Genomic DNA, 23,527 nt, shown 5'->3' with positions numbered 1-23,527 from the left:
ATAGGAGCAAGCCAACCAGACTTACTTAGATGGGCCCCCAGGGTTCCTGCAGTGGCCAATTGAAAGGGAGGGTGGCTATTTTCCTCTCCAACCTCTTCTCTTTCCAATATCCTGGACAATGAGAAAGCACCATGTATTTTGATGTGTGCCTGTTCTTCCTACGTCTGGAATAGACCTGCTTCTGCTCCTTTCCTAAGATTTCATGGATCCAAAGTTGTCAATACTCATCCGTCTTCTTCTTCCCTCCCCCATGCCTGCTTGCTCTCTGCCCACTCTCCTAGGGAGAAGCAGAGAAGTGGAAAGTGGGTGTCCCACGCACCCAAGATGAGGCTGCTGTGGAAAATGCAGCTATGGTGAGTCCTCTCCTTTCCTGGCTGTTTTATGAAGTTTCTGCCACCCTCCCATCTGATCTGGCAGTTCATCCAAATGAGCAAATGGTTGACTACACGTTGCTCATCTGATTCCGATTGTCAAGGGCCCTCGGTCTGACACTGAATCTGGGCAAATGATACCTACAGTCTTTGGGTCCAGATTACCAAATATTGTACAGTTGAGTGTTACTATCCTGTTTCCCCGAAAGTAAGACCTCCCCGGATAATAAGCCCAATCGGGCTTTTGAGCGCATGAACTAAAATAAGCCCTCCCCAAAAATATTGCAACACAGCAGCAGCCATGAGGTGACCACGCTCGCCGCCTTCTGCACCTCAAAAATAACAAGACCTCCCTGAAAATAAGGCCAAGCGCTTATTTCAGGGGTCAAGAGAAAATAAGACCCTGTCTTATTTTCGGGAAAACACGGTAAGATAAAACAAACCTGCCATCTCTCCTGCTGCAGGGATTCTGGTTGGTACTCGCTGCGTAGATGTGCCCGACCTTTGCCACTTATACTCCGGGGGCCCTGCCGCCTCTGGTCCCACGACAGCAGTAATTTTTTTGCTTTGACCCATCGAGCTCATTAGCTCACAACAAAGAGATGCTTCCTCTGGGTGATTTGTTATATTGTTTCTCATGAGCAACCACATGTATGGGGGCTAGACCAGTGTTTCTCAAACTTGGCGACTTTAAGTCCTGTGGACTTCAACTCCCAGAATTCCCCAGCCAGCTATGCTGGCTGGGGGATTCTGGGAGTTGAAGTCCACAGGACTTAAAGTCGCCAAGTTTGAGAAACACTGGGCTAGACAAACTATTTGGAGAATTTTTAGAGCAGTAAACTGAGATCTTCCCTAAACGAAGCATTTGTAAGTGGTTGGTCTGAGCATCTTCCTGCTTCAGTCTGTTCTAATATCTGTGTGAGCAGCAGCTTTAGAGGTGGTGGGAGAAAATGACTCAAGGAGCCCTTGAGATACATTGGCAATCTTTGGCGAAATTCTAGCATTAATCTTTCTTTATCAGTGCTACATCCACTAGTCATCCACTCTGTATATTCTGGGTACTACTCCCAATATTGCATTCACATGAAGAAGAGTACCCTGTGCTTTCTTCTACTCTGTAAACATCCACAGTCTCTGTGGGTACTGAAACCTTTGGAGTTCTTGCTGGCATTCCTACCTACTGGAATAGTGGTGGGTGGAATGAAGGGAATTGAGGAAGCGCCATGATGAAGGGAGTTTTGAAAACACAACGGTTGTACATAGCTCTGTTGGGTTGATCCTGTGTTCTCAAGGGCTACATTCTGCTGGCCAGTTCAGTGGTTGATTCATCCCACCATCTCAATGCACAGTGGAATCACATGTTCTTTATTTGTTCAGGTAGTCCTTGACTTACGACCACTTGCTTAATGATGTTTTGAATTAATGATGGTTTTGGAAAGGGTGCCGTGTGGCCTGTAAAGCACTTTTGCAAAATATTGCGCTACCAGTCTCGTGAGAGTGATCTGGCTTCTTGACAACCAGTTTGCACTTACAAAGAATCCTATGACTGCCATTTGCAGTCTTCCCCAGAAAGTCAGTGTGGGGAAAACTTGCAAGCCTGCCGAGAGGACTCTTTCTCATCTCTGAAGATTGGCTGAAAGAGCTCCCTGCCAAAGGATTTCAGCTCCACGCTTGCTGCCAAAGGATTTCAGCTCCACGCTTGCTGCTAAAGGATTTCAGCTCCATGTTTGCTGCCAAAGGATTTCAGCTCCATGTTTGCTTGGATTGTTGAAATCCACATCCAAATCCAAAGGGAGACTTTACTGAAATCCATGCAGCCATGGAATTGAAATCCTTCCGCAGGGAGCTCTTTCAGCCAGCCCCCAGAGACAAAGGGAACCAAAATCCAAGTAGGGATTTCAGCCCCTGAACAGAGAGGAAGTACAGTAACGTAAGGAGCATAAGATCCGAGTGAGGAAGGCCTTGAGAGACATGGTAAAGCTGCATGTGAGCATCTCTCTGCTCAGGGGCTGAAAATCCTGCTTGATTTTTGGCAGGGAGGATTTTCAGTTCCTGAGCGGAGAGATGCCACCAAGGTCTTCTCTCCCTCCTCCTCCGAGACACCCTACGCTCCTTATATGGGATTCCCTCTGCTTTATGATCTGTGAGATTGCTTAGCGACCTCACTCGGGAATGCCAGAATTGTGGTCATTGAGTGAAGCAGTCAGGTGACATCTCACTTTGACAACCGCTTTGCTCAACAATTAAGATTCTGGTTAACAGTTGCGGTTGTTAAGTCAAGGGCTACTTGCAGCTTTGCGGGCACAGTCAAGGATTTTCTCCCCACCTTCTAGAACAGTGTTTCTCAACCTTGGTGACTTTAAGTCTTGTGGACTTCAACTCCCAGAATTCTCCAGCCAGGCTGGGGGATTCTGGGGGATGAAGTCCACAGGACTTAAAGTCGCCAAGGTTGAGAAACACTGTTCTAGAATCACGGAAATTAAATTTGGCTCTTTTTTGAAAGTTATGGAACAACTCATAATTCAACCTTCCTGTTAGCATTCTTTCTGCTTTTGTCTGTTTGGCTGGGGTGAGCTACAGAGATGGCCGTAATGATGTAGCAGCAATGGGGGTAGAAATGTGGAGTAGTGAATTGAGGTGTAGGAAGAGATTGTAACCGGTGGGTAAGAGGCATGCCAATCAAGCCATTCCATTAGACATTCTTCTGGGGCTCCAAAGCAAAACACATCCACAAACAAACTTTCCAATGCTTTCTGTGCATCGTCATTTCTTTGGTTATTGGGCATGTTGGAAATATAATCACCACATGATCTCAGGAGCTGGAGGCAAACGATTCCTGTCCAGGAGGAGCAGCTGAGACGGTGTTGAAGGAGAGCAGCATGGACAGGCTTGCCCAACTGAGCAATGTAAGCAAGCCGGAGTTCCCAGCCACTGTTTCCCCCAGGTAAGAAAGGCCTCGTCGGCAACGGGCAGCTGATCTTGCCTAGGTAGCAGCTATGTTGGCCATGCAGAGGAGGTTTTTAAGAGTATAAAAAAGGTTCTTCCCCCCCCCCCTGGGGCCAATATTCCAGTAGAGAAACCCCCTAAGTCTGCTGTGGCTCAGGCATGGATTCTTGGCCTAAGATTTCTTGAGGTAATTGAATCAATAAATTCTTCAAAAACCTAAGATGCTTTCCCATATAACCCTTTCAACTCTAAATTGGCATCTCATATAAATAATCAAAGCATAGGTGGTGGTACACTTGGTCAGACTTTTATAGACTTTGACAAACAGTATTGTTGTTTATAATGTCCAATTAATCCCTGTTGCAAGTGTGAACCTCTTAGCCTCCCTTCTCCCTCTTCAGTCTCTATCTTTGGGTCTCGGCAGCCATTGATGACTTAGAACAGGGGTGTCCAAACTTGGGAACTTTAAGACTTGTGGACTTCAACTCCCAGAATTCTGGGAGTTGAAGTCCACAAGTCTGGGAGTTCCCAAGTTTGGACACCCCTGACTTAGAAGCTCTGGCTGCTCACGGCATTTGCTCAGTAGCGCCGCGGGGACTTCCTTTGGGCATCTGAGGCCTGGCTGTCCTTCCCCAACCTCTGCTGATAGCCTGCTGTTTGTCTTTCAGCAAAGCTGAGAACAAGCAGCTCTGGCGACCTCGCAGTATGTCAGTCAAGGATCGGCAAAACTCTAAGGGCCACAGTGACCGAACCGGTAGCCTGGACAGTGAGGGCTCCCCAGATTCCCGGCAGAACAACCAGGTGAGGCACTGGTGAGCGGGATGCTGACTTGTGGTACGAGAAAGGCTCTTTCTTGCCACCGGGATGGGGAGGGGGGGGAGGGGGGAGAGAAATGCCTTAAATGGGGAGTGGAGAAACAAAATCAAAGCAATAGAGACATTTGGAGCTTTCCCAAGACAGCCAAAGTCTCTGCTACCTTTATGGTCTTTGATGATGCAGGGATTGGAACTCTCCTGCTTGTGGTCCCAAGGGGGCTTTTTCTTTTTGGAAAAGATTTTTATTTTTTGTTCTCTATATACAATTATAGGTATACATTTACGTAGTTGTTATTCTTTTTTACATTCATCATTCTTATACATTTGTCATTCCATTTACAGGGTTATAACATACCAGTTGGTTTGCTTTGTTTACCATCCCTCGCCTGTTTTGACACCACCTTCTTTTTCCTTTCTTTTCTCCCTCCCTCCCTCCCTCCATTCTCTACTTTCTTCCTTCCTCTCTCCTTTCCCTTCCTTCTTCCCTTACCTTTTCCCTACTCCTCTCTTCTTCTTCCCCTTCCTACCCTCTCTCCTTCTCCCTTCCATCTTCCTCTCCTTACCTCTATCTCCCTTCCCTTCTCGTCCTCTCATCTCCTCTTCCTTTCTCTCCCTCCCTCTCTTCTCTACTTCCTTCCTTCCTCTCTCCTTTCCCTTCCTTCTTCCCTTTCCTCTCCCCTACTCCTCTCTTCCTCTTCCCCTTCCTACCCTCTATCCTTCTCTCCTTTTCCCTTCCATCTTCCTCTCCTCACCTCTACCTTCCTTCCCTCCTCTTCCTCCTCTCCTCTCTTCCTTTCTTTTTCTAATGTTGTAGGTGTCTCTTCCAGATCTTAATTTTCATTTTCTTAGGGTGGTATTTCTGCAACCCCAGAAATAGTTAAATATCATTTCTTGTTCCCTCTCCTTCTCAAATCTATCCTGATTATGGTTCCTCCCCCCTTTGTATCTTACTTTTGAATATATACTTATATATTGTTATTTTCTTCCCTATTTCCCCCCCTTCCTCCCCCCCCTTTTCTACTTTATGGTGTGTTGTCTGGGTTCCATATCTTCCCCAAGGGGGCTTTTTCAAGAGGCAATTGGACTTTGTGGTTTTTCTTTCACCTTTCCTCCCAAGAATCTGATTGAAACGTCCTCAAAGAAAAATCAGAAAGTCCAGTTGCCTCTTGAAAAAAAGAAGCACCTTTGGGACAACCTGACCTGGATGACTGAGAATCTCCATAGACGTTTGTCCTGAACATGTTTCTCCTTTGCCTCTGCAGGCGCCCCGGAAATCGGTGTATGATCAGCTTAACCAGATCCTGGTTTCAGATGAGCAGTTGCCTGAGAGCATCATCCTGGTGAACATCACAGAGTGGCAAGGCCAGGTGAGGAAGTCCCGAAGGCGGCTGATGGCACAAGGGTTGCATTTAACTAAACCCGCCGCTCTGAAAGTGAAGGGGAAACTTGTGAAAAGCAGTTCATGGCTTTACAGAGCACATTGCCCCCCCCCCCCAAAAAAGGGGGGGGAAGCATTTAAAACAATGAAATGTACATTAAAACAATTAAATCTACAGAGGAGTATACCAGATCAGATGTATAAATAACTCTGCAGATTAATGAATTATATGGTATCAAATGAGTGTAAGAGTAAGGCAATGTAATAATCTAAATGTGCCAAACATTCGTATAAATTCAATATGACTTTCCTCGGCACAATTTAGCCTTGAAAAGCATCATACCAGATTTAAAGTGGAATCCCAAATACGTCCTTCTTGTTAGCTCAGGAACAGATCTCCTCCCATTCCAACCACAGAGCCAAGAATAGGAGGAGAACTTTGAGACCGGAGATGCTGCGTGTTTGTTTTAGCTGCTTTTCTCTATGTTTCCTGTTTTGTGTTGGCAGTACCTGTGTGATCAGCTCCAAGAACACAAGCAACCCATGGTCTCCACCTGCTCCATGGCAGATGTCCAGGCTGCCTTCAACACAATTGTTTCTCGCATTCAGAGATTGTGAGTATAGTCAGCCGACTTGGTTTCCCAAGTTGTCCATGTGCCTGAGAACTTTGGTACTTGGTTATGTGGGCCATGAAGCCACCCTGGTTGTAGCTTCAGAGATGGGGGTTCCTTTTCTTTTGGTACAGCTTTCCAAGGCAATGATGCACAGCTTCCCATTATCTCCAACTGAAAGACTGTTGGCTAGTTAGGAAGGCTAGGACCTTCCAGTTGGGGTGGGGGTGGGGGTGTTAAACTAGAGGTGGCTCAGTGGCTAAGACACTGAGCTTGTCAATCAGATGGTCGGCAGATCAGCGGTTTGAATCCCTAGGGCCACGTAACGGAGTGAGCTCCCGTTACTTGTCCCAACTTCTGCCAACCTAGCAGCTCGAAAGCATGCAAAAATGCAAGTAGAAAAATAGGAACCACCTTTGGTGGGAAGCTAACAGCGCTCCGCGCACCTTTGGCGTTTAGTCATGCTGGCCACCTGACCACAGAGACGTCTTCGGACAGTGCTGACTCTTCGGCTTTGAAACAGAGATGAGCACCGTCCCCTAGAGTCAGGAACGACTAGCACATATGTGTGAGGGGAACCTTTACCTTTACCTTTAAACTAGAGGGAGTGCTGGCAGGAGGTAATGGGGGGAGGTTTCTTTTTGCTCTCCTGGACCTGCAGCCTCTCAGAATTTCTCTTCCTCCACAGCTGTAACTGTAACTCCCACATGCCTCCCCCAGTGAAAGTGGCTGTGGCAGGGGATCAGAGCTACCTGAGCATCGTCCTGCGCTTTTTTGTGGAGCAGCTAGCCAGCAAGACTCCTGATTGGCTGAACTACCTCCGTTTTCTTGTGGTGCCCTTGGGTAAGAGTCTTGCCCGCTGGCGCCAGTTCTGAAAAGCTGTGGCGTATTCTAATCCAGGGGAGCCTTCCTTCCTTTTTGTTAAGCATGCCAAAGCAGCTATGCCAACCAGGAAAAGGAAACATGGGCTAGAGAAATATGGAGGTGAGGCAATTTGTTCAGACCTTTGGCTCAACTTTGTAAGGAAAGGATGAGGAAATTATCCTGTTTCTGTCCTCCGCTTTTTCTTCCCTCTGTTTAATTGCTCTGTATCCTTCCCAGGCTCTCACCCGCTGGCCAAGTATCTCGGTTCAGTTGATAATAGATACAGCACTCTGTTTCTGGATGCTGCCTGGAGAGAGCTCTTTAGCAGAGTTGAAGCCCCTAGTTCAGGTAAGAGCCAGAATTGGCTGTGGCAATGCAGACCAGTAACGGGATATCTGATCTTAAGGAGCTGTTGGGCCTCACTGGTGCTCTGCGTGCCTCTTCCCAACCCCTTCTCTCCATCTCTTTCCAGATACTGTGGACATCCCTGGCCGAGTTGCTCAGTTCATTACAGGTGCCAATGTATCTCACCAGCTACCCATTTCAGAGGCCATGTTGACCTACAAACAGAAGAGGTAGGACAGCTTGCAGTCTTCCTTCTTTCCTTTCATCTCTCCTTCCTTTCCTTCTCTCACTCAGTAACAGAATGACTTATTTGAACCCACACAACAGAGAGCCCATCTTTCGTGGTGCAGGGCTGCATCCCCATATTTCTTGATGTGGGGGAGGAGGTATGATGGGCTGGGCAGTGAGGACTGAAAAGAGGAGGAAAGCCTTGGTTTGTTTTCTGCCAGGTTGAGATAAGACACACACACACAAAACATGCTGTAGTGAATGCTCTAAAATAGGCCTTACATGTTTAAAAGCAGAATAATCTCTGTGATGCTGCCAAACCAGAAAAAAAAACACCTGTACATGCCCATGTGTGTGACACAGCTCTTATCTACTTGACGTTGTTGGCCTACTCATTATGACCCGATATCTCCCTGCCTCCCCCTCCCCCCAAATATTATCTTTCCGGGAGCACCAGGGAGTTGTCGTTTCTACTTTACATGATCTTTTTTTCCTTGTGTTTCCAGGGAACACGATCAGGTTTTGCTGTGTGATCCTCATACAGCTCTTAAAGGACAGGGCAGCAAGGAAAAAACAGAATAGATGGGCAGGTTTTTTCCTGCTTTTGTCCCAGGATAAAGGCTGGCCTGGACAGTCATTTTGGGATTTGCCAGTGCTATTTGTGTCCTTCCTCCCACCACAATTCAAGTGTGCGGGGTACATCAGGCCTCACTGTTCTCTGCGTACCCCTGCAGCCAAGGGGGGGACTGACACACAGTATGTACAGCTTTGGCTTGCTGTACTCAAAGGGAGGGGAGGCTTCTGGGGGAAGTCGGGAAAGGACTCTGCTTTTTGCTGGGACATCCCTGGACTGAGGGAAGCTCTGTCCTCCCCAAACAGACCTGTTATTATTGAATTGGAGGCTCGGTGATGTTTTCATTTCTATAAGCCATTTTAAACACTATTAGAAAGAAAGTTGCATGTCTGAAAGCAAAGCACCGGCCTTCAAAATCTTTATTTCCAAAGATGCCTTCAGCTTCCACATAGGACCCACAGATGTTTTCACAGACCAGCAGTGCAGACCTTTGTTTTAGATTTGCCCAGAAAAAAAGGCAGAGGGTGTCCTGGGAGGCTAGAGAAGGTAGCAGGGGACAACCTCACCGGTTTGCTTCCTGGTGATGTTTTCTCTCTGACAGATTCTCTGTAACAGTTTTCCCTCAAACGACCAAGCAGTCTCCAGATGCTGAGGGTGACTTGCTGTAAATTAACCTCTTCTGATTTGCTCTGAGGAGCAACTCCGTGCTAAAGCCCCACTATGGCAGAGCATGTTCCAGGAGATGAAACCTTCCCAGTGGCCCTCTGAGAAGGGTGGGGAGAAGGGTGAGGCAGGATTGTAGGTCATAAAAAACTGACTTACCGTATTTTTCGGAGTATAAGACGCACCTTTTTACCCCCAAAAAAAGAGGGTGACAATCTGGGTGCGTCTTATACACTGAATACAGCATTTTGGGCTTCTTGAAACCCCACCCCCAAAAATGGCTGTGCAGAGGGTTTGGGAGGCCTGCAAAGTGCTCCTGGGGGCTGGGGAGGGCAAAAACGAGCAAAAAATGGCCTACATTTTTGCTTGTTTTTGCCCCCCAGCCCCCAGGAGCACTCTACAAGCCTCCTAAAGGCTATGCATGCCCTTTTTTTTGGCAAAAAAGGGCCCTTTTTTGCTCATTTTTGCCACCCCAGCACCCAGCAACACTTTGCAGGCCTCTCAAACTCTCTGCATGCCCCATTTTTCACAAAAAATGAGGCGTGCAGAGGATTTGGAAGGCCTGCAGAGTTCAAAAACTGTTTTAAAAAATTTACCTCTTCAAAATCTTGGTTCATCTTATACTCTGGTGCGTCTTATACTCCAAAAAAATACGGTAGTTATCTGGAGAGATGAGAGTTGTGAGTACAAGACTATGATGAGGTGGCTTCCTGCTCTGCCCCCATTGCCACATTCAGGACTTGCTTTCTGGTATGGCTTCGTAGGCGTTTGCAGTGGTGGCTTCTGCCCAGAGCACCTGGGCTGCATGTAGGTGTTGCGTCTTCACTTAGCTTGCCACCCGCCAGCTGCAGCATAAGATGCGCACACATCCCCCAGAATGACTACGTTGCTTATTGTTGTGTAAATAGATCTAGAAATTCCAGCATTAAAAATCAGTCTGGAGTTGAGCAAGTCCTTGGCATTGCAGAATCTGAAGTTACTGAGAGAAAAAGGAAGCCTGCTAGCTAAAAATGGCCCTGAACCTCTTTTTGGGGGGACTCTTGGAGATCCCAAGAACGTGTCATTGAAATTTAGCTACGAACTGTCAATTTATACAATATCATTTTTTATTATAGAAAGCAACAAAAGAGGTGCTTTAAGCTTTTAGTAGATTTGAATGCACCTATTTTACTTTTTTTTTAAAAAAAGGCTATTAAAATTCTCTCTGATGTCGTCACTCTGTGTCCCCGATGGCTTTAACGGTCAAAGACAGGAATAGGTGGTGGGGAGATGGTGCTGTGTAATTCAAGGAATTCACTACACAGATAACTGAGGGCAAAGAAATCAAACTATGGGCAGGGGGACAAGGCCTACATATGTGTTTTAAAATATTCTCCATTATTAAAGTACACCGGTATTCAAGTCAAAAGCTAAAATGATGAAATGTTGGCATTTTTTAATACTAAAGAGCTTTGAATAAATTGTGTCTATCTTTTTTCCCCTCAACGTTCTAAAAAACAGAATAGAGTCTTTCCAATACTCCAAAGTACATAGCAGGTGGAGAGAAACTGTCTTTGGCCTTAGTATAACATTCATACATTTGTATTTCTTCTGGGACTTCCGTGACACCCATTCCTCAGAGAGTGCCTGTATTCTGTTAGCACATTTTTTCTCAACCTTGGCGACTTTAAGTCCTGTGGACTTCAACTCCCAGAATTCCCCAGGCTGGGGGATTCTGGGAGTTGAAGTCCACAGGACTTAAAGTCGCCAAGGTTGAGAAACACTGTGTTAGCACATCTCACCTCATAATGCAGAGCCATAGGGAGATGTGGGGTGTGGCATTGGATGCACATTCAGTAAATGTGTGGGGACAGAACCCAGACAACATCCCAGTTGAGCAGAGAAGACATCAGCGGTGCCTCTGGTGAATTGTTTGCAATGCGTGGAGTTCCAGGTCACTTCAGATACCCTGTTGTCGTGAGGAAAAACAATTAAAACATAATTTAAGAGCAGGGGCAATGATTTGCACTTTTTTCATGTTTGGTTTCTGAATGGAGAGGACATGAGCATTCATGCCAAATGAAGGCGGCTAGATCTGTGAGGGCATCGACACTACAACCACACAGAATGAATGGAGAAGGCCTGTAGCAGAAGTTGACATGTCCCTCTTTGGCTGTGGTCTCTGCCAGGCAGGAGATCTGTTGTGGATTTTTAAAAAAAGGCCTCTCTTGGGCAGAAAACACATTTTTAAAGAAGTCATTCTGTTTAATTCACTGGTGGCAATAGGTTTATTTGAATGGAACAGTCTGTTTTTAATCTTTAAAGGGATTGGTCTCTTCTTCACTTCTGCTAGTTTGGTATCCTCACTCCTGTATCCCAGCAAACTCTCCCTTTCCGCATCTCTCTCTCTCTCTCTCTTTTTCTCTTATTATCATTCTCTATTTCTGCCTTGTTTGAATTCTGCCAGATTTTACATTCTCTTTGCGTTCTGATTGTGACTTATAACATCCAAAAAGAACTGGCTTTTGGGCCTCTGGGAAAGGGCAGGCATTTGGGCCAGGTGACAGGGCAGGTGACGCACCCAGGCTGTCACATCCAAGGCTCCACCAGATGTGGAGCCAGTGCTAGTACCAATGTTTTGTAGGGCAGCTCTCTCTTTCTCTGAGACATGTTGTGAGCACCTGCAACATCAATACTGTGAAGTACGGTAAGTATGTTAAGTGGGGAATTGTTGAAAACATTTGAAATCTTCCTGATCCTCTTTGTGGAATTTGAGTTGTCTTTTGCTGAAAGCTAACCAGGAACACCTTGGAAGGGTGGTCTAGGGAAGTATGCAGTGGAGTACCCCAAGACTCTGTTTTGGGCACAGTACTCTTCAACATCTTCATCAATGATTTGGACGTGGGGATAAATGGGGAACTCATCAAATTTGCAGATGACATCAAGCTGGCAGGAATAGCCAACACTCCAGAAGATAGGCTTAAGATACAGAAGGATCTTGACAAACTTGAACATTACACACTATCTAATAAAATGAAATTCAATGGTGAAAAGAGTAAGGTTCTACATTTAGGCAACAAAAACGGAATGCACAGGTACAATATAGGTGGTACCGTGCTCAACAGTAGTAACTGTGAGAGGGATCTTGGAGTCCTAGTAGTCAACCATTTAAATATGAGCCAGCAGTGTGCAGCAGCTGCCAAAAAAGCCAACACAGTTCTAGGCTGCATCAACAGAGGGATAAAATCAAGATCACGTGAAGTGTTAATACCACTTTATAATGCCTTGGTAAGGCCACACCTGGAATGCTGCATTGAGTTTTGGTCACCACGATGTAAAAAAGATGTGGAGACTCTAGAAAGAGTGCAGAGAAGAGCAACAAAGATGATTAGAGGACTGGAGACTAAAACATATGAAGAACGGTTGCAGGAACTGGGTATGTTTAGCTTAAGAGAAAGAAGGACTAGGGGAGACATGATAGCAGTCTTCCAATATCTCAGGGGTTGCCACAAAGAAGAGGGAGTCAAACTATTCTCCAAGGCACCTGAGGGTAGAACAAGAAGCAATGGGTGGAAACTAATCAAGGAGAGAAGCAACTTAGAACTAAGGAGAACTTTCCTGACAGTTAGAGCAATTAATCAGTGGAACAGCTTGCCTCCAGAAGTTGTGAATGCCCCAACACTGGAAGTTTTTAAGATGTTGGGTAACCATTTGTCTGAAGTGGTGCAGGGCTTCCTACCTAGGCAGGGGGTTGGACTAGAAGACCTCCAAGGTCCCTTCCAACTCTGTTATTCTGTTCTAAATGTAACCATTCTCTAACCACTCATTCAAGGGCCATGAGGTACTGGGCCTTTCTTCTCTCTCCTTCCTTCCACACGTTGAGTACAATATAGCACTGATGGCCCAGCCTTGCCAAGTGAGGTAGGCACTGTGTGTTGTCTCCCAGCGCCAGTGTCTAACTGCTTGTATTCAAGGGGTGCTGACGCCTCTCCCTCTTCTTGGTTTTTGGCATTCAAGGAAAAGAAGCCTCTATTTTGATTTTTATATCAGGTATTGGACTGTGGCTTGCTGCAGTGTTGCCTTTCTCTTCTGTGTCCATCCGTCTCATCTTTGTCTAGGAACAGAATGAGTGCTTCCCCTGCCTGTCTTGCCTGAGGCCAGGCTGCTGACTGTCCCTGGTTGCATGTGAGAACTCCCGCCTGTGGAAGTAGCCGAGAAGGAAGCTGGCCTGTCTTCCTTCCTCTCGAGTCTCTTCTGCGTTTGTCCCTTTGCCTTCCCATCTTTCCTGCGCACTGTGACCCTGTGCTCAGCATTGGGGTTGTGCCGGGGAGGGAGGGAGGGCGGAGTTTGCTATGCTATGTGAGAGCGAGGGAACCATCCCGCTTCCTTCCACCTTCCCAAGAAAGAGACACCATTGCTTGCCTCTGCGATAGCTGCTTGTTTATTACATCAGGCTTTTGCTGGGGTTGCCTGGCCAAATCCTGGAGTCAGTCCATTTCTCCCAAAGCTGCCCTTTCTGCTTGTGTCCAACGGCACTGCAAGGGGAGGGGGCAGAGCTATTTGACAGCGGTTGGTAACGTGACCAGCAAAGGACGATGGGAGGCAAAAGCTTTGGGTGAGCTCCACTTCACAGGTGGCCTTTGCAGGTAGAGAACTCTGCAGGGGCTTGCTATTTGTAATTGCCTCTGTTCCGTTTTTACAGCCCGGATGAGGATTCCTGCCAGAAATTTGTGCCGTTTGTTGGGGTAAGTGCATTGGAGTGCATTGGCCAGTAATTGTTAGAGCAGTTTTCCAACCTTGGGAACTTTAAAATGTGTGGACTTCAACTTCCAGAATTCCCCAGCCATTTTCTTTGCTTCTTGAGAGATGCCTGCAGGAGAAATTGAATGTATATGCCTTGCATGAAGGGGTCTGTTGCAAGGTTTTTGTTGTTGTTGTTGTTGCTGTGAAGGTGTGGGTGGGTCCATCTGGGAGGTTCTCAGGGTGTGGCCAAAAAGTCAAGATGGCAGACACAATGGAGCAATGAAATTTCCATCTGAGGTGCACATTAAAAAAAAAAAACACCAGGCAGTTTCTGTGACTTTTTGAACCCCACACGGAGGATCTCCTAAAACACACCCTCCCAGATCTCTCTGTCAGGGTGGTGGAATATTGCCTGTTGCAATTTCTTGGCTTTGAGCAATTTTTCCTCCCACACAGGTGGTGAAAGTGGGACTTGTGGAGCAGTCCTTCAGCACTTCAGGTGAGAGATGGGCACGGTTGGTGGTAACAGTTGGGTCCTTGAGGCAGCAGCCTTGCTCTGTTTTCACTCCTGTTTTGTGTCCCTGCAGACCAGGGAAAACGTGGGGTAGTTATGGGCCAGAGAGATGAAGTCATGCTTATGGCAACCTGCCTCAACTATAACCTCTCCTGGTTTTGCACATCAGTGAGGCTGAGGCTTTTGAGGAGGACAACAAAAACCGGAGGGGCAAAATGAATCCAGACCTGATGATACTTCAATAGAATCACGGCATTTCTCATCTTCGATTGTATTGAAATTTGGGACTCTCCTCTTTAAGCCCACTTGTCCTTTTCAACGTTTTCCTGATGCCATTAAGATTTCAAATTGAGAAGAGTTAGGACCCTTCCCCCTTTGTCCTCACATTCTGTCAATCTCACCCCTCAACCACCATCCATTTAGCCCGGAGGTCTGGAGGGGAGTTGTTATGGCTGCATCTGTTGTTTCATTTGTTTTTTGAGTCTGCCGAAAGTCATGTTCAGATGACTGTGATTACATCTCTCCTTCCTTACTAAATCCATCATGTAACACTGAGGATAGACAAGGAGTTTGGGGAGAGAAATGTAGATAGGCTGGTGTTCCACTACCTTATTTTGGGGTGTTCAAGCCAACATCTGAACATCAAATGCTCTCCAAGAGAAGCATTCATCCACACCTAGTTACTGCATGCAGAAACAGCTTCCTGTTTTAATTATTGTACTTTTGTTGCTCTTATTATCCTATGGGTGATGGTTTTACTTTAATAGTTTATCAGAATGTTTTTACTGAATATTGTTTTATTATTTTGTATACCTCTCTGGGTTCCTTTGGGACAAAGAGGGTGTTTTGCCAAGTTTCAGGGTAGCCCAGGCAATCGGTCCTTTTAGATCTAGAGACAAGCTTTATTATTGACTTAAGCAAACAAATTTAAAAGCATAACAGAAAAAGCCTATACTGTATCCCAAGCAAGACGATACCCAAATCTCTTACAAGATATCAAGAGATCCTTAAATGACAGCAGATACCCCTCCAAGGTCTGGCCAAATTCCCCAGTACCCACTGCTAGTACCCAGGTGGCACATGGCTCTGGGATGGGCACTGAAAATCTGGAACTTTCACAGATAAGGAAAGGTTTGCAGTCATATGAAGATGCTCCCCCACTCTTTATTCAGCAGGAGTGTAAAGCAAATAGTTAGCTCAAAATCAGCTCTAAACTTTTAAACTTTTCTTAATAAGAAGAAATCAAAACATGTCGCTCGACTCCTTAAAATACAATGGAATTCCACGTTGCCATTACAGAGACTACAGTTGTTGTTTTAAAAGAGATTGTCTTGTGCCTTGTGTGAAATGTAGATCAAGAGAAGAGGTGTCGTACTATGGGTGAAAAAGTGTTGTTTTGACATTTGTCTTTGAGAAGACCGAAAAGGGCAAGCGTGTTTTGTTACCGAGTAAAATTAAATGCCTCTCCCTGCATTCTCCCTCCCTTCTTTCTGATAATGGAATAGGAATCGAATAATAACACTTGGTAGCTATTGTGGTAGCTATTGTGGCTCTAGGCCAATTTATCTGTGCAGCACATTTTTTACCAAGATATTGCGCTGAAAATGCTTGTTCAAATATAAATATCACTATATCAAATGTGCCCAGTTGCAGGAATTCAATTACAGTTCATTTGGAAAATACCAAGTGTAATTAAGCATAAAATAAATCATGTACATCAATCATGTCTAATAATAATAGTGCATTCAGTAGTTCATATCTAGATAGACCAAACAGAAAAAAGACTGAAAACGAAGCATAGAAAGTGAAAGAATATTGGGGGTGGTGGGGGTGGGGAAGTTTCAACCAGGAAGAGATTCAGTGGAATCCTATGTACTGAAACCACAGAAGATGCTTCAAGCTAGCTAATAGACAGCAGGGCAATCAGGAGTCTCAAGACACAAGGCTGTTTTGGTTCCAATGTGTAGAAAAGCAAACAGATGCCAACACCATGCCATGGTTTCTTTTGCTGAATTGTCTGGGAACATACCACATAACTGTTGAAAAACTGTTTTCAAACCACAGTGGTTGGGTTGACCCAATGGACTAAGCTGAAATCACATTGCGATGTATCTTGTGTGCAAATCCAGCTAGTTTATTTTTATTTATTTATTTATTTATATTTGGTGCTTCTAGACCGCCCCCTCTCCCAGAAGGGACTCGGGGTGGTGTACAGTCCATAGAGAATATCACAAAATACAATAAAAAAGTGAAATATGTACAGTTTGGAGGAGGTTAAAATGCAATTAAAAGAACTGTACAAAGCTAATATAAATATACATTTTAAATCCCTAAAACAGACACAACAAATTAAAAAACCCCTAAGATAGCCAGATAATAATACATTTGCCAGGAGGGACAGATTGTAATTATGCCAGGCCTGCTAATCGGAACAGGTGAGTCTAGTGCCTCTGTCCTTTCCTTGTTCCTTCCATAGTAACTACCTTGGTAAGTTTGGTAGGGCAAGGCATATGGAAACAGCCCAGTTCTGATAGCAGATAGAAATCTCCTTTTGCGCCTCATTCCAGACAGCCACGTCACCGTACTCCCCCCCCCCCGCGCGGCAAGTGCTCTGGGCAAACAAGACATATAATCAGGTGCTTTCTCACAATTTTCCCTAGTTGATTCTGATGATGCTACCATCTGCTCCACCTCACTGCTCAGCTCATCGTCTCCATCTGGTGGAGGGATCCCTTATACCAAGGAAGCTATAGGAACCCCTCCGCCCTCTCCCTCTGTCAGCAGTGGGCTCTCAGGAACCGGGTAAGCACTTTTCAATTCACTTATGGACATTTTGTGATAATATTAACTGGATAGAGGCCTTGCGTTTAGTATGTTTAGGTTGGCGTAATTACTTTGGCTAGCAGACTGCCCCAGGGTTTGTGTAACCAGATTCCCATTTTGGTGAGGGCATAAAGAGGTGTTAGTCTTTACAATGCTTAAAGCACCATTGCACTCCATAATCTTTCTTGGAACACCCCCCCCCAGCATAAACGGGGTGGGGGGAGTGGGGGAAGGACAGAGAAGAGCAGACTCAATTCCACCATTCTTAAGGAGGCTCATGAGATTTCAAAAGGATATGAGCCCATGTTTTGCACCTCTGGGCTAATTCAGTTCTCCTGAGAAGATTGAATGATTTCAAGGAGTCATGACAGGAACAGATGAGCAAAAGAATGTACTTATCCAGTTAGTTTATTCTTACTGTAGAAATGCGGGACGTATTGCCAGAATTCTTTGTTTGGGGACCGTAACAATATTGGCACAGGAATGTGGCTACATGAGAAGAGAATATCAAGAAAATTCAACTATTGAACGACTGGAGACCATTAAAGGCATGAGATAATATCAAAGACTTTACAGTGACACTGGACTGTAAAACAATGACTTGAAAAACAAATGGGGGCAAGTCATTCGATTGATAGAGGTACATGAATAGCAGCCTTTTTGCTCAACAGAAAAACACTGCCCAGTAAAAGTCAAAAAGCAAACATTAACAGCGCATGAGAGATCAAAACACCTCAGAATTTAGCTAAATGACAGTATGTTGATCTTTTCTTCTCTTATAGGCTGGAGTGGTTCAGTGCCATCTATTCCTGCGGAGGGCACAACTTCATTCAGATGGTTTTTCTTTTCTTTCAGCAATTTGAGCCCTGGTGTGGAGGTGATGGGTCTTCAGGTAGACTACTGGACAGCCCAGGGGCCAGAGAAGAGAAAAGAGGCTGAAAAGCGGGAAATAGGCATCAAGAACACCCTGAAAAGCAACTTCCGCTCCCTGCAGGTCAGCCGCATCCCTAGTCCAGGAGAGCTCACTCCACCTAACACCATGGCCATGACGGTGGTCACCAAGGAAAAAAACAAAAAAGGTAACCAAATCATCTAAGGAGCATTTTTTCCCCTCAGGTTGTCTCACATTGTTTGCCTTTAGTCACACTGAGGGCCCTATGGGTATAAATTAACATAATTCATAAACAAAAAATGCTTGTGGTTTGACGTAGACTCAGGGACTAGCTACTTTGCCCATTAGTGGCTTAACTATGTTTGGACTTACCGTATTTTTCAGAGTATAAGATGCACCAGAGTATAAGATGCACCAACGTTTTGAAGAGGCAAAGTTTTTGCACTCTGCTAACCTCCCGAAAATGGCCCATTTTGGGGGGAAATGGGCCCATTCCCCCCCCAAGGCATGAATAGCCTTTAGGGGGCTTGCAGAGTGCTCCTGGGAGGTGCTCCCCCCAAAACGAGCAAAAAACAGCCCATTTTTCAAGAAAACTGGCCCTTTTTTGTCAAAAAAAATTGCATGCATAGCCTTTAGAAGGCTTATAGAGTACTCCTGTGGGCTGGTGGTGGGGTAAAATTGAGCAAAAAATGGCCCGCTTTTCACTCATTTCTGCCCTCTCCACCCCCCAGGAGCTCTTTGAAAGCCTTCTACAGGCTCTGCAGGGCCATTTTGGTGAAGGGGGCGGGGTTTTGGGAGGCAAAAAATGCTGCATTCAGTGTATAAGAGGCACCCAGATTTTCAGCCTCTTTTTTGAGGGGGAAAAGGTGCGTCTTGTATTCCGAAAAATACAGTAGCTCTGTTGAGTCATCATCTTTTCGTGGCAGTGATGTTCCTGAGCAAGAAACCTAAGGAGAAGGATTTGGAACCCAAAAGCCAAGTGATCGAAGGGATCACCCGCCTGATCTGCACAGCCAAGCATCAAAACACCATGTTGCGTGGTAAGTGGGTCAGCTCAAAGTTTTCCAGGTTGGGACCCAGGCAGAGTTCTCCTTCTACTTGACAAGGTCAGAGAACAGGTCTCCATGTGTCTCTGCCAAGTTTTCTCCATCTGGTGACCTCCAGATGGGTTCCAGTCTCCATATCTCTCTCTCTCTCTCTGTTTGAGGAAGATACTTCACAAAAAAGCTAGGGTTGAAATCCTTCACCAGCACCATCATGCAGTGTGTTTATATAATATGGCTCTTTTCTCCCTTCACACGTGCCCCAGAGCTTGACCTAGATATTTATCCTGCCTTCACCGCTCCTAGGATGATAATGGTCTGTCATCTTTCTTACAGTTTGTATTGATGGTGTGGAGTGGAATGATGTGAAGTTTTTCCAGCTGGCTGCACAGTGGCCAACGCACGTCAAACATTTTCCAATTGGCATCTTCGGCTACTCAAAGAGTGTGTGATATGATGAAACAAGCCGTATGGAAGAGTCTGGGCTCTGCCAGATAGACCAGGAGGAGGAGCGTCCACTTCCTTTGCTTCTGAAGACTGACTGCCCATACAGAGCCGACTCTGTCAAGGGCTCCACTTGCTCCATTTGTTCTGTGCAGGGAGCATCCCGATTTGCTTTATGTCTCACCCATGAGTTTTTTAGTTTTAACGTGAACTTGGGTTGTAGGAAAGGGAAGGAAGACAGGTGCACACACAAAAACACAAGAGAGAAATGGCTTTTCAACAGACTCTTGAGACTAGAATATCAGGCCTGTCTTCTCTGTTCAGGTGACATCAGGAATGAAAGAGGCTGAGCAGGGTTGACTAGCTTCCCAAGTTGCTTGTGGAAGGTGGGACAGAGTTCCTTTCCATGCCTTGTCTAGCTGGCTTGGGCAAGAAATGGGAAGGCAGGTCTTCTTTTTAACTTGCTGCTACCTTGTAAATCTCTAATGGGGGAAAAAAGTGTGTTAAGACCCTTTTCCTAGAATTGCTTAGCCAGGCTTGCCCAGAAACGTTCTGGACCAGTTGACCTCTGCCCACAAGTGCCAATTGGCAGTCCTCTGTCTCAGAATTCACCGAGGGCTACGGCATCTTGCAGTTTCTTTTTAACATGAAGCCACTTTTTCCTGTCTCTCTTATTTGGAGTGGAGCTGGCATTGTTTGACTTCTCACACAATTGGAATGTGTAGAGCAGAGTATCTTAACACAAGACTAAGGGGTTGACAACTGAAGATGAGCATGATTCCCGGATCTGCTCCAGAGGCTGCTTAACAGGAGGTGGTATACGAGCCATTTTGTGTTGTTCTTACCTTGCCCAAACTGTTCTTAAGGAAGCAGCTAGAGGAACCGTTTCCTCCATTCATCAGCTGTGAGCACAACAGAAAGAGATGGCACAAAGCTGGACTTCTGCAAGGAGAAAATGGTCCAGGCTGTGCCATGAACCAGAGGGCAAGAGTACTCTTTTCCAGCCAAGTAAAGGGAAGAATCGTAGAATAGATTCGGAATGAATACCCTGTCAATAAAATAGAGGAAAAAAAACCTTTGCTAAGCAGTATTGGGAAGGGGAAGGTGGAATGGGGCAGGGAGGCTTAAGTTCTTCTTCAGAGTAAGGAAATGTATCCTGAGGGAGGGGGTTAGGCCATTTTCTCCCCAGAAGTATTTTAGCTCTGCGTAAATGTTGCATATTTGTTTTCTTTGCCTGTACCACACTGCTGTGCCCTGCTGTATAGCTAAGGTCAAGTACTAATATCTAAAGCTCATGGAAGTGGTGGGGCAAGCTGGGCCCCTCCCACCTCTATTCAGACGAAGAAAAAGGTACTCTCATGTGATGGAACCGGCTTATGAATCAAACACACTCCATTTGTAGCCAGTAAGAGTGCTCCCTTCCCCCTTTCCCCAGATCAGCACTTTGCCTGGACAGGTCTCAGGGTAGTTACTACATCCACAGGTTGTATCCAGTTCCACCTTTGCTGTGTTGTTGTAATAGATCTGTGGCACTGGTAGACTGATGAAGCTGGCAAGTATGAGATCCACTGGCAAGGTCAGGGGCAATGATGTGCAGGGGTGGGGGGGATAGTCACAGACCTTTAAAAATGCTTAAATTGATCAGGAGAGATCGAACAAGCGAGTTTGGGAAAATACAGTAAGTGTCAGAAGGCAGCTACTAGTGCCTCCTTTCCTTCCCTAGCTGGATTTCACAAATGTCCCCATCCATTCTCTTATCCCTAAATCATGCAGGCTCCAAAGGCCAGGACCTCTCTACCTTCCTGGAGCTTGTGTCACTAGAACTGCCAAACCAACGTCCCCTGCCTTGAAAGTGTGTCCTACCGAACTTAAGAGACCTAAACTGTGGTATTGCGCCTGCCTGGCGAATGCAGCTGCTCGTGGTTAGGAGAGCAGGGATGGTGGGTAAATCCCATTTTTTACAAGATTCTATTTTTGTTAATGTAAGGTTGCTTTCTGGATTAATTTTAATAAATTAATGCTGGTACCAATGTGACTGAGAGCATCAACTTGATTTTATTCTGTTTGGAATTGCATCTTCTTTGTGATTTAGAGGGACAAAGCACCGGCCACAGGATTTCACAAGTTAAGAGGTTCTTAGTTTTGGATTTGCTTGAGAACTTGAGGCTCCCCCCCCCCCACCTGAAATAATCTTAAAAAGTATGGTGAATTTAAGAAACAGACATGAAAGGGGGTTGTCAACCAGAAGAAAACAGCACAATTCAACTGGCAGCTTAGGTCTTTTGTGTGCAGTTAAGCAACTCTACTGTCCACCTACTGTGCCTATGTAGGCATCCCTATTCATTGACTGGGAACACAGTAAAAATATGGCCAGTTATCCTAGCAGCTCTTGACAGAAGTGAATGACTATATTTACCCCATTATATTTCCTTGTCTGCTTGTTTATGAACCAAGATGACATGATCTTTTTGAGGGCATTTAGTCTTGAACTATATGCTAAGACATGGCAAGATCAGGATAAGAATGGGCAGGATCAGGATAAGAATTACAATTAATGTGGCCGCTTCCCATGTTTTAATGAATATTCTCTACCTTTAAAATTACAATTCAACATTTTTGAATGGACTCTTAAGAGTTAAAGCAAAGCCTTTTTATGAAGCTCAGTAGACTCAGGCTTACTTACAATTGTAGATCTATAAAATCATCGAGCATCACTGGGAGTCAGAATATAACTTTCATGAATAATAATAATCTTAAATTTTGCACAATAGTGAAAAGCATAATGAAATCATTGAATCAATTGGGGACAATCGGTGACTATGGAGATACATTCGCCTCCTTTCATACTTGACTGTCCTCAAACTGTTGGGATAGCAGTCTATCTATCTGGGCAGGGAGGAGAGAAAGAGAGAAAGGGAAGAAAGAAGGAGCAGGATGTTCCAATCGTTTGATTGCATGTTGCCTGCACAATTATGATTCTGTTGCCAAATGAATGCAGTCCTTCTTGGAGAAAAATGCAGCCTATTCCTGCTATCTTTATTGATGTAAAAATATAAGGTAATTAAAACACATATCTGATATTTAAATTTCACCCCTTGCACACAGAATATGATTCGTGTGGCAAGGGAGGTAGGAAATGTTTTGAAGGCAAGCTTACAGTATTTTCTTTTTAAAATTAAATCCTGGAGGATTTTGCACTACAAATGAAGGCAAATATAATAATGTTGCAGGATCCAATCTGGGTTGGTCACCGAGGCCAGAGGTTTAGTCTTTTACACTAAATCATCATACTCTCCAATTCAATCACCTGTAGTCCCTTTTGGCTTCCTCTTAGCCCAATCCTATTCTGTGGTGGAACTGCATATTACTAAAAAATATTTGCAAAGGAAAGAAAAGTGTGTCAAGAAAAGAACAACTGAGTGGGAAAATATAAAATGAAAAAGGTCTGTTGGCCACAAAAGAATTAACCACATATGCGCAGCTAAAAGTTGCTTTTCATGAATGTTAAATACTTAACAGTTCTTCTACCAACTAAAGAATTTCCTTTCCATTCTGTGATTGTAGAAAATGGAAATATGCGCAAAAGGCTCCCCAGAGCATACAAAGTAAAGCAGATCCTATTTGTTGTTTTTAATTTATTGAAGGTGGGAGTGAGGCTGTTGGGTTTGTGAGCCAGAACCACTAGTTTATGCTATTTCATGCACAATTCTGGCTGTAATTCAAAAAGCCACATTCTGTATATTGCCAAATTTGTCTTTATTTGGAATTTGGCAATTGATGCTCTTCCGAGATTTTGGATAAGATATAGAAAATAATTGAAGTGGAAGGCAGCTGCGTTAGGTAACTAGGTAGCTCAAAACATAAACCATGTAAATGTTAGCATCAGAAATATTACTGAGCAGGAACTTACATCTCTCATTTTTACATCTCAAGCAATCTACCGCTATAGGGGGAAAAAATCAAGAGTTCCCAACCAATCAGTTGCCATAGTGAAATAAGCAACTACTTGCTCATAATGTGCAAAATGCAAGTAGGTAAATCATCTGAAATTGTATGCCTCAAATAAAATAATTCAAAAATGAATACAAGATTAAGGAAATAGAACAGGTACGTCATTTTTTACTTGGATCTAAAACTTCCTTTCATCCAATCTTTATCAACTATTATTGGGCAGGGATGCAAGGGTCTAAATAAGAAACCTAGGTGATAATAGAAATGTTAAAAGCTTATTCTTTACTAAGGACCATAGAGTGTTTTTTCTAGGTAAATGAACATGGATTACAAAAACAAATTC

The 23,527-nt window shown here is 44.8% G+C and overlaps 1 protein-coding gene across 3 annotated transcripts in view; it reads left to right on the top strand.

Moving 5' to 3' along the window:
• LOC309387847 (phosphofurin acidic cluster sorting protein 2-like) overlaps positions 1-21,268 on the top strand; it is a 197,247-nt gene extending 175,979 nt beyond the window's left edge. The window contains exons 11-24 of one of the 3 annotated variants that reach the window (XM_081944740.1): positions 282-353; positions 3,188-3,315; positions 3,986-4,118; positions 5,395-5,499; positions 6,018-6,124; positions 6,810-6,964; positions 7,223-7,333; positions 7,458-7,560; positions 13,477-13,519; positions 13,974-14,016; positions 16,692-16,833; positions 17,710-17,933; positions 18,673-18,786; positions 19,126-21,268. In XM_081944740.1, coding sequence (XP_081800866.1) covers positions 282-353; positions 3,188-3,315; positions 3,986-4,118; positions 5,395-5,499; positions 6,018-6,124; positions 6,810-6,964; positions 7,223-7,333; positions 7,458-7,560; positions 13,477-13,519; positions 13,974-14,016; positions 16,692-16,833; positions 17,710-17,933; positions 18,673-18,786; positions 19,126-19,241 — 1,596 coding nt within the window. In that variant the 3' untranslated portion in view covers positions 19,242-21,268. The remainder of the gene's footprint in view (positions 1-281; positions 354-3,187; positions 3,316-3,985; positions 4,119-5,394; positions 5,500-6,017; positions 6,125-6,809; positions 6,965-7,222; positions 7,334-7,457; positions 7,561-13,476; positions 13,520-13,973; positions 14,017-16,691; positions 16,834-17,709; positions 17,934-18,672; positions 18,787-19,125) is intronic. The other 2 variants (XM_081944741.1, XM_081944742.1) reach the window with 2 other exon arrangements.
• The last annotated feature ends 2,259 nt before the right edge of the window (positions 21,269-23,527 follow it).

The sequence above is a fragment of the Natrix helvetica genome (genome assembly GCF_964273705.1).
Source record: "Natrix helvetica genome assembly, chromosome: 2".
Taxonomy (NCBI): Eukaryota; Metazoa; Chordata; class Lepidosauria; order Squamata; family Natricidae; genus Natrix; species Natrix helvetica.
Note: the sequence above shows the minus strand (reverse complement) of the source record. Positions and strands in the feature narration are given on the sequence as shown.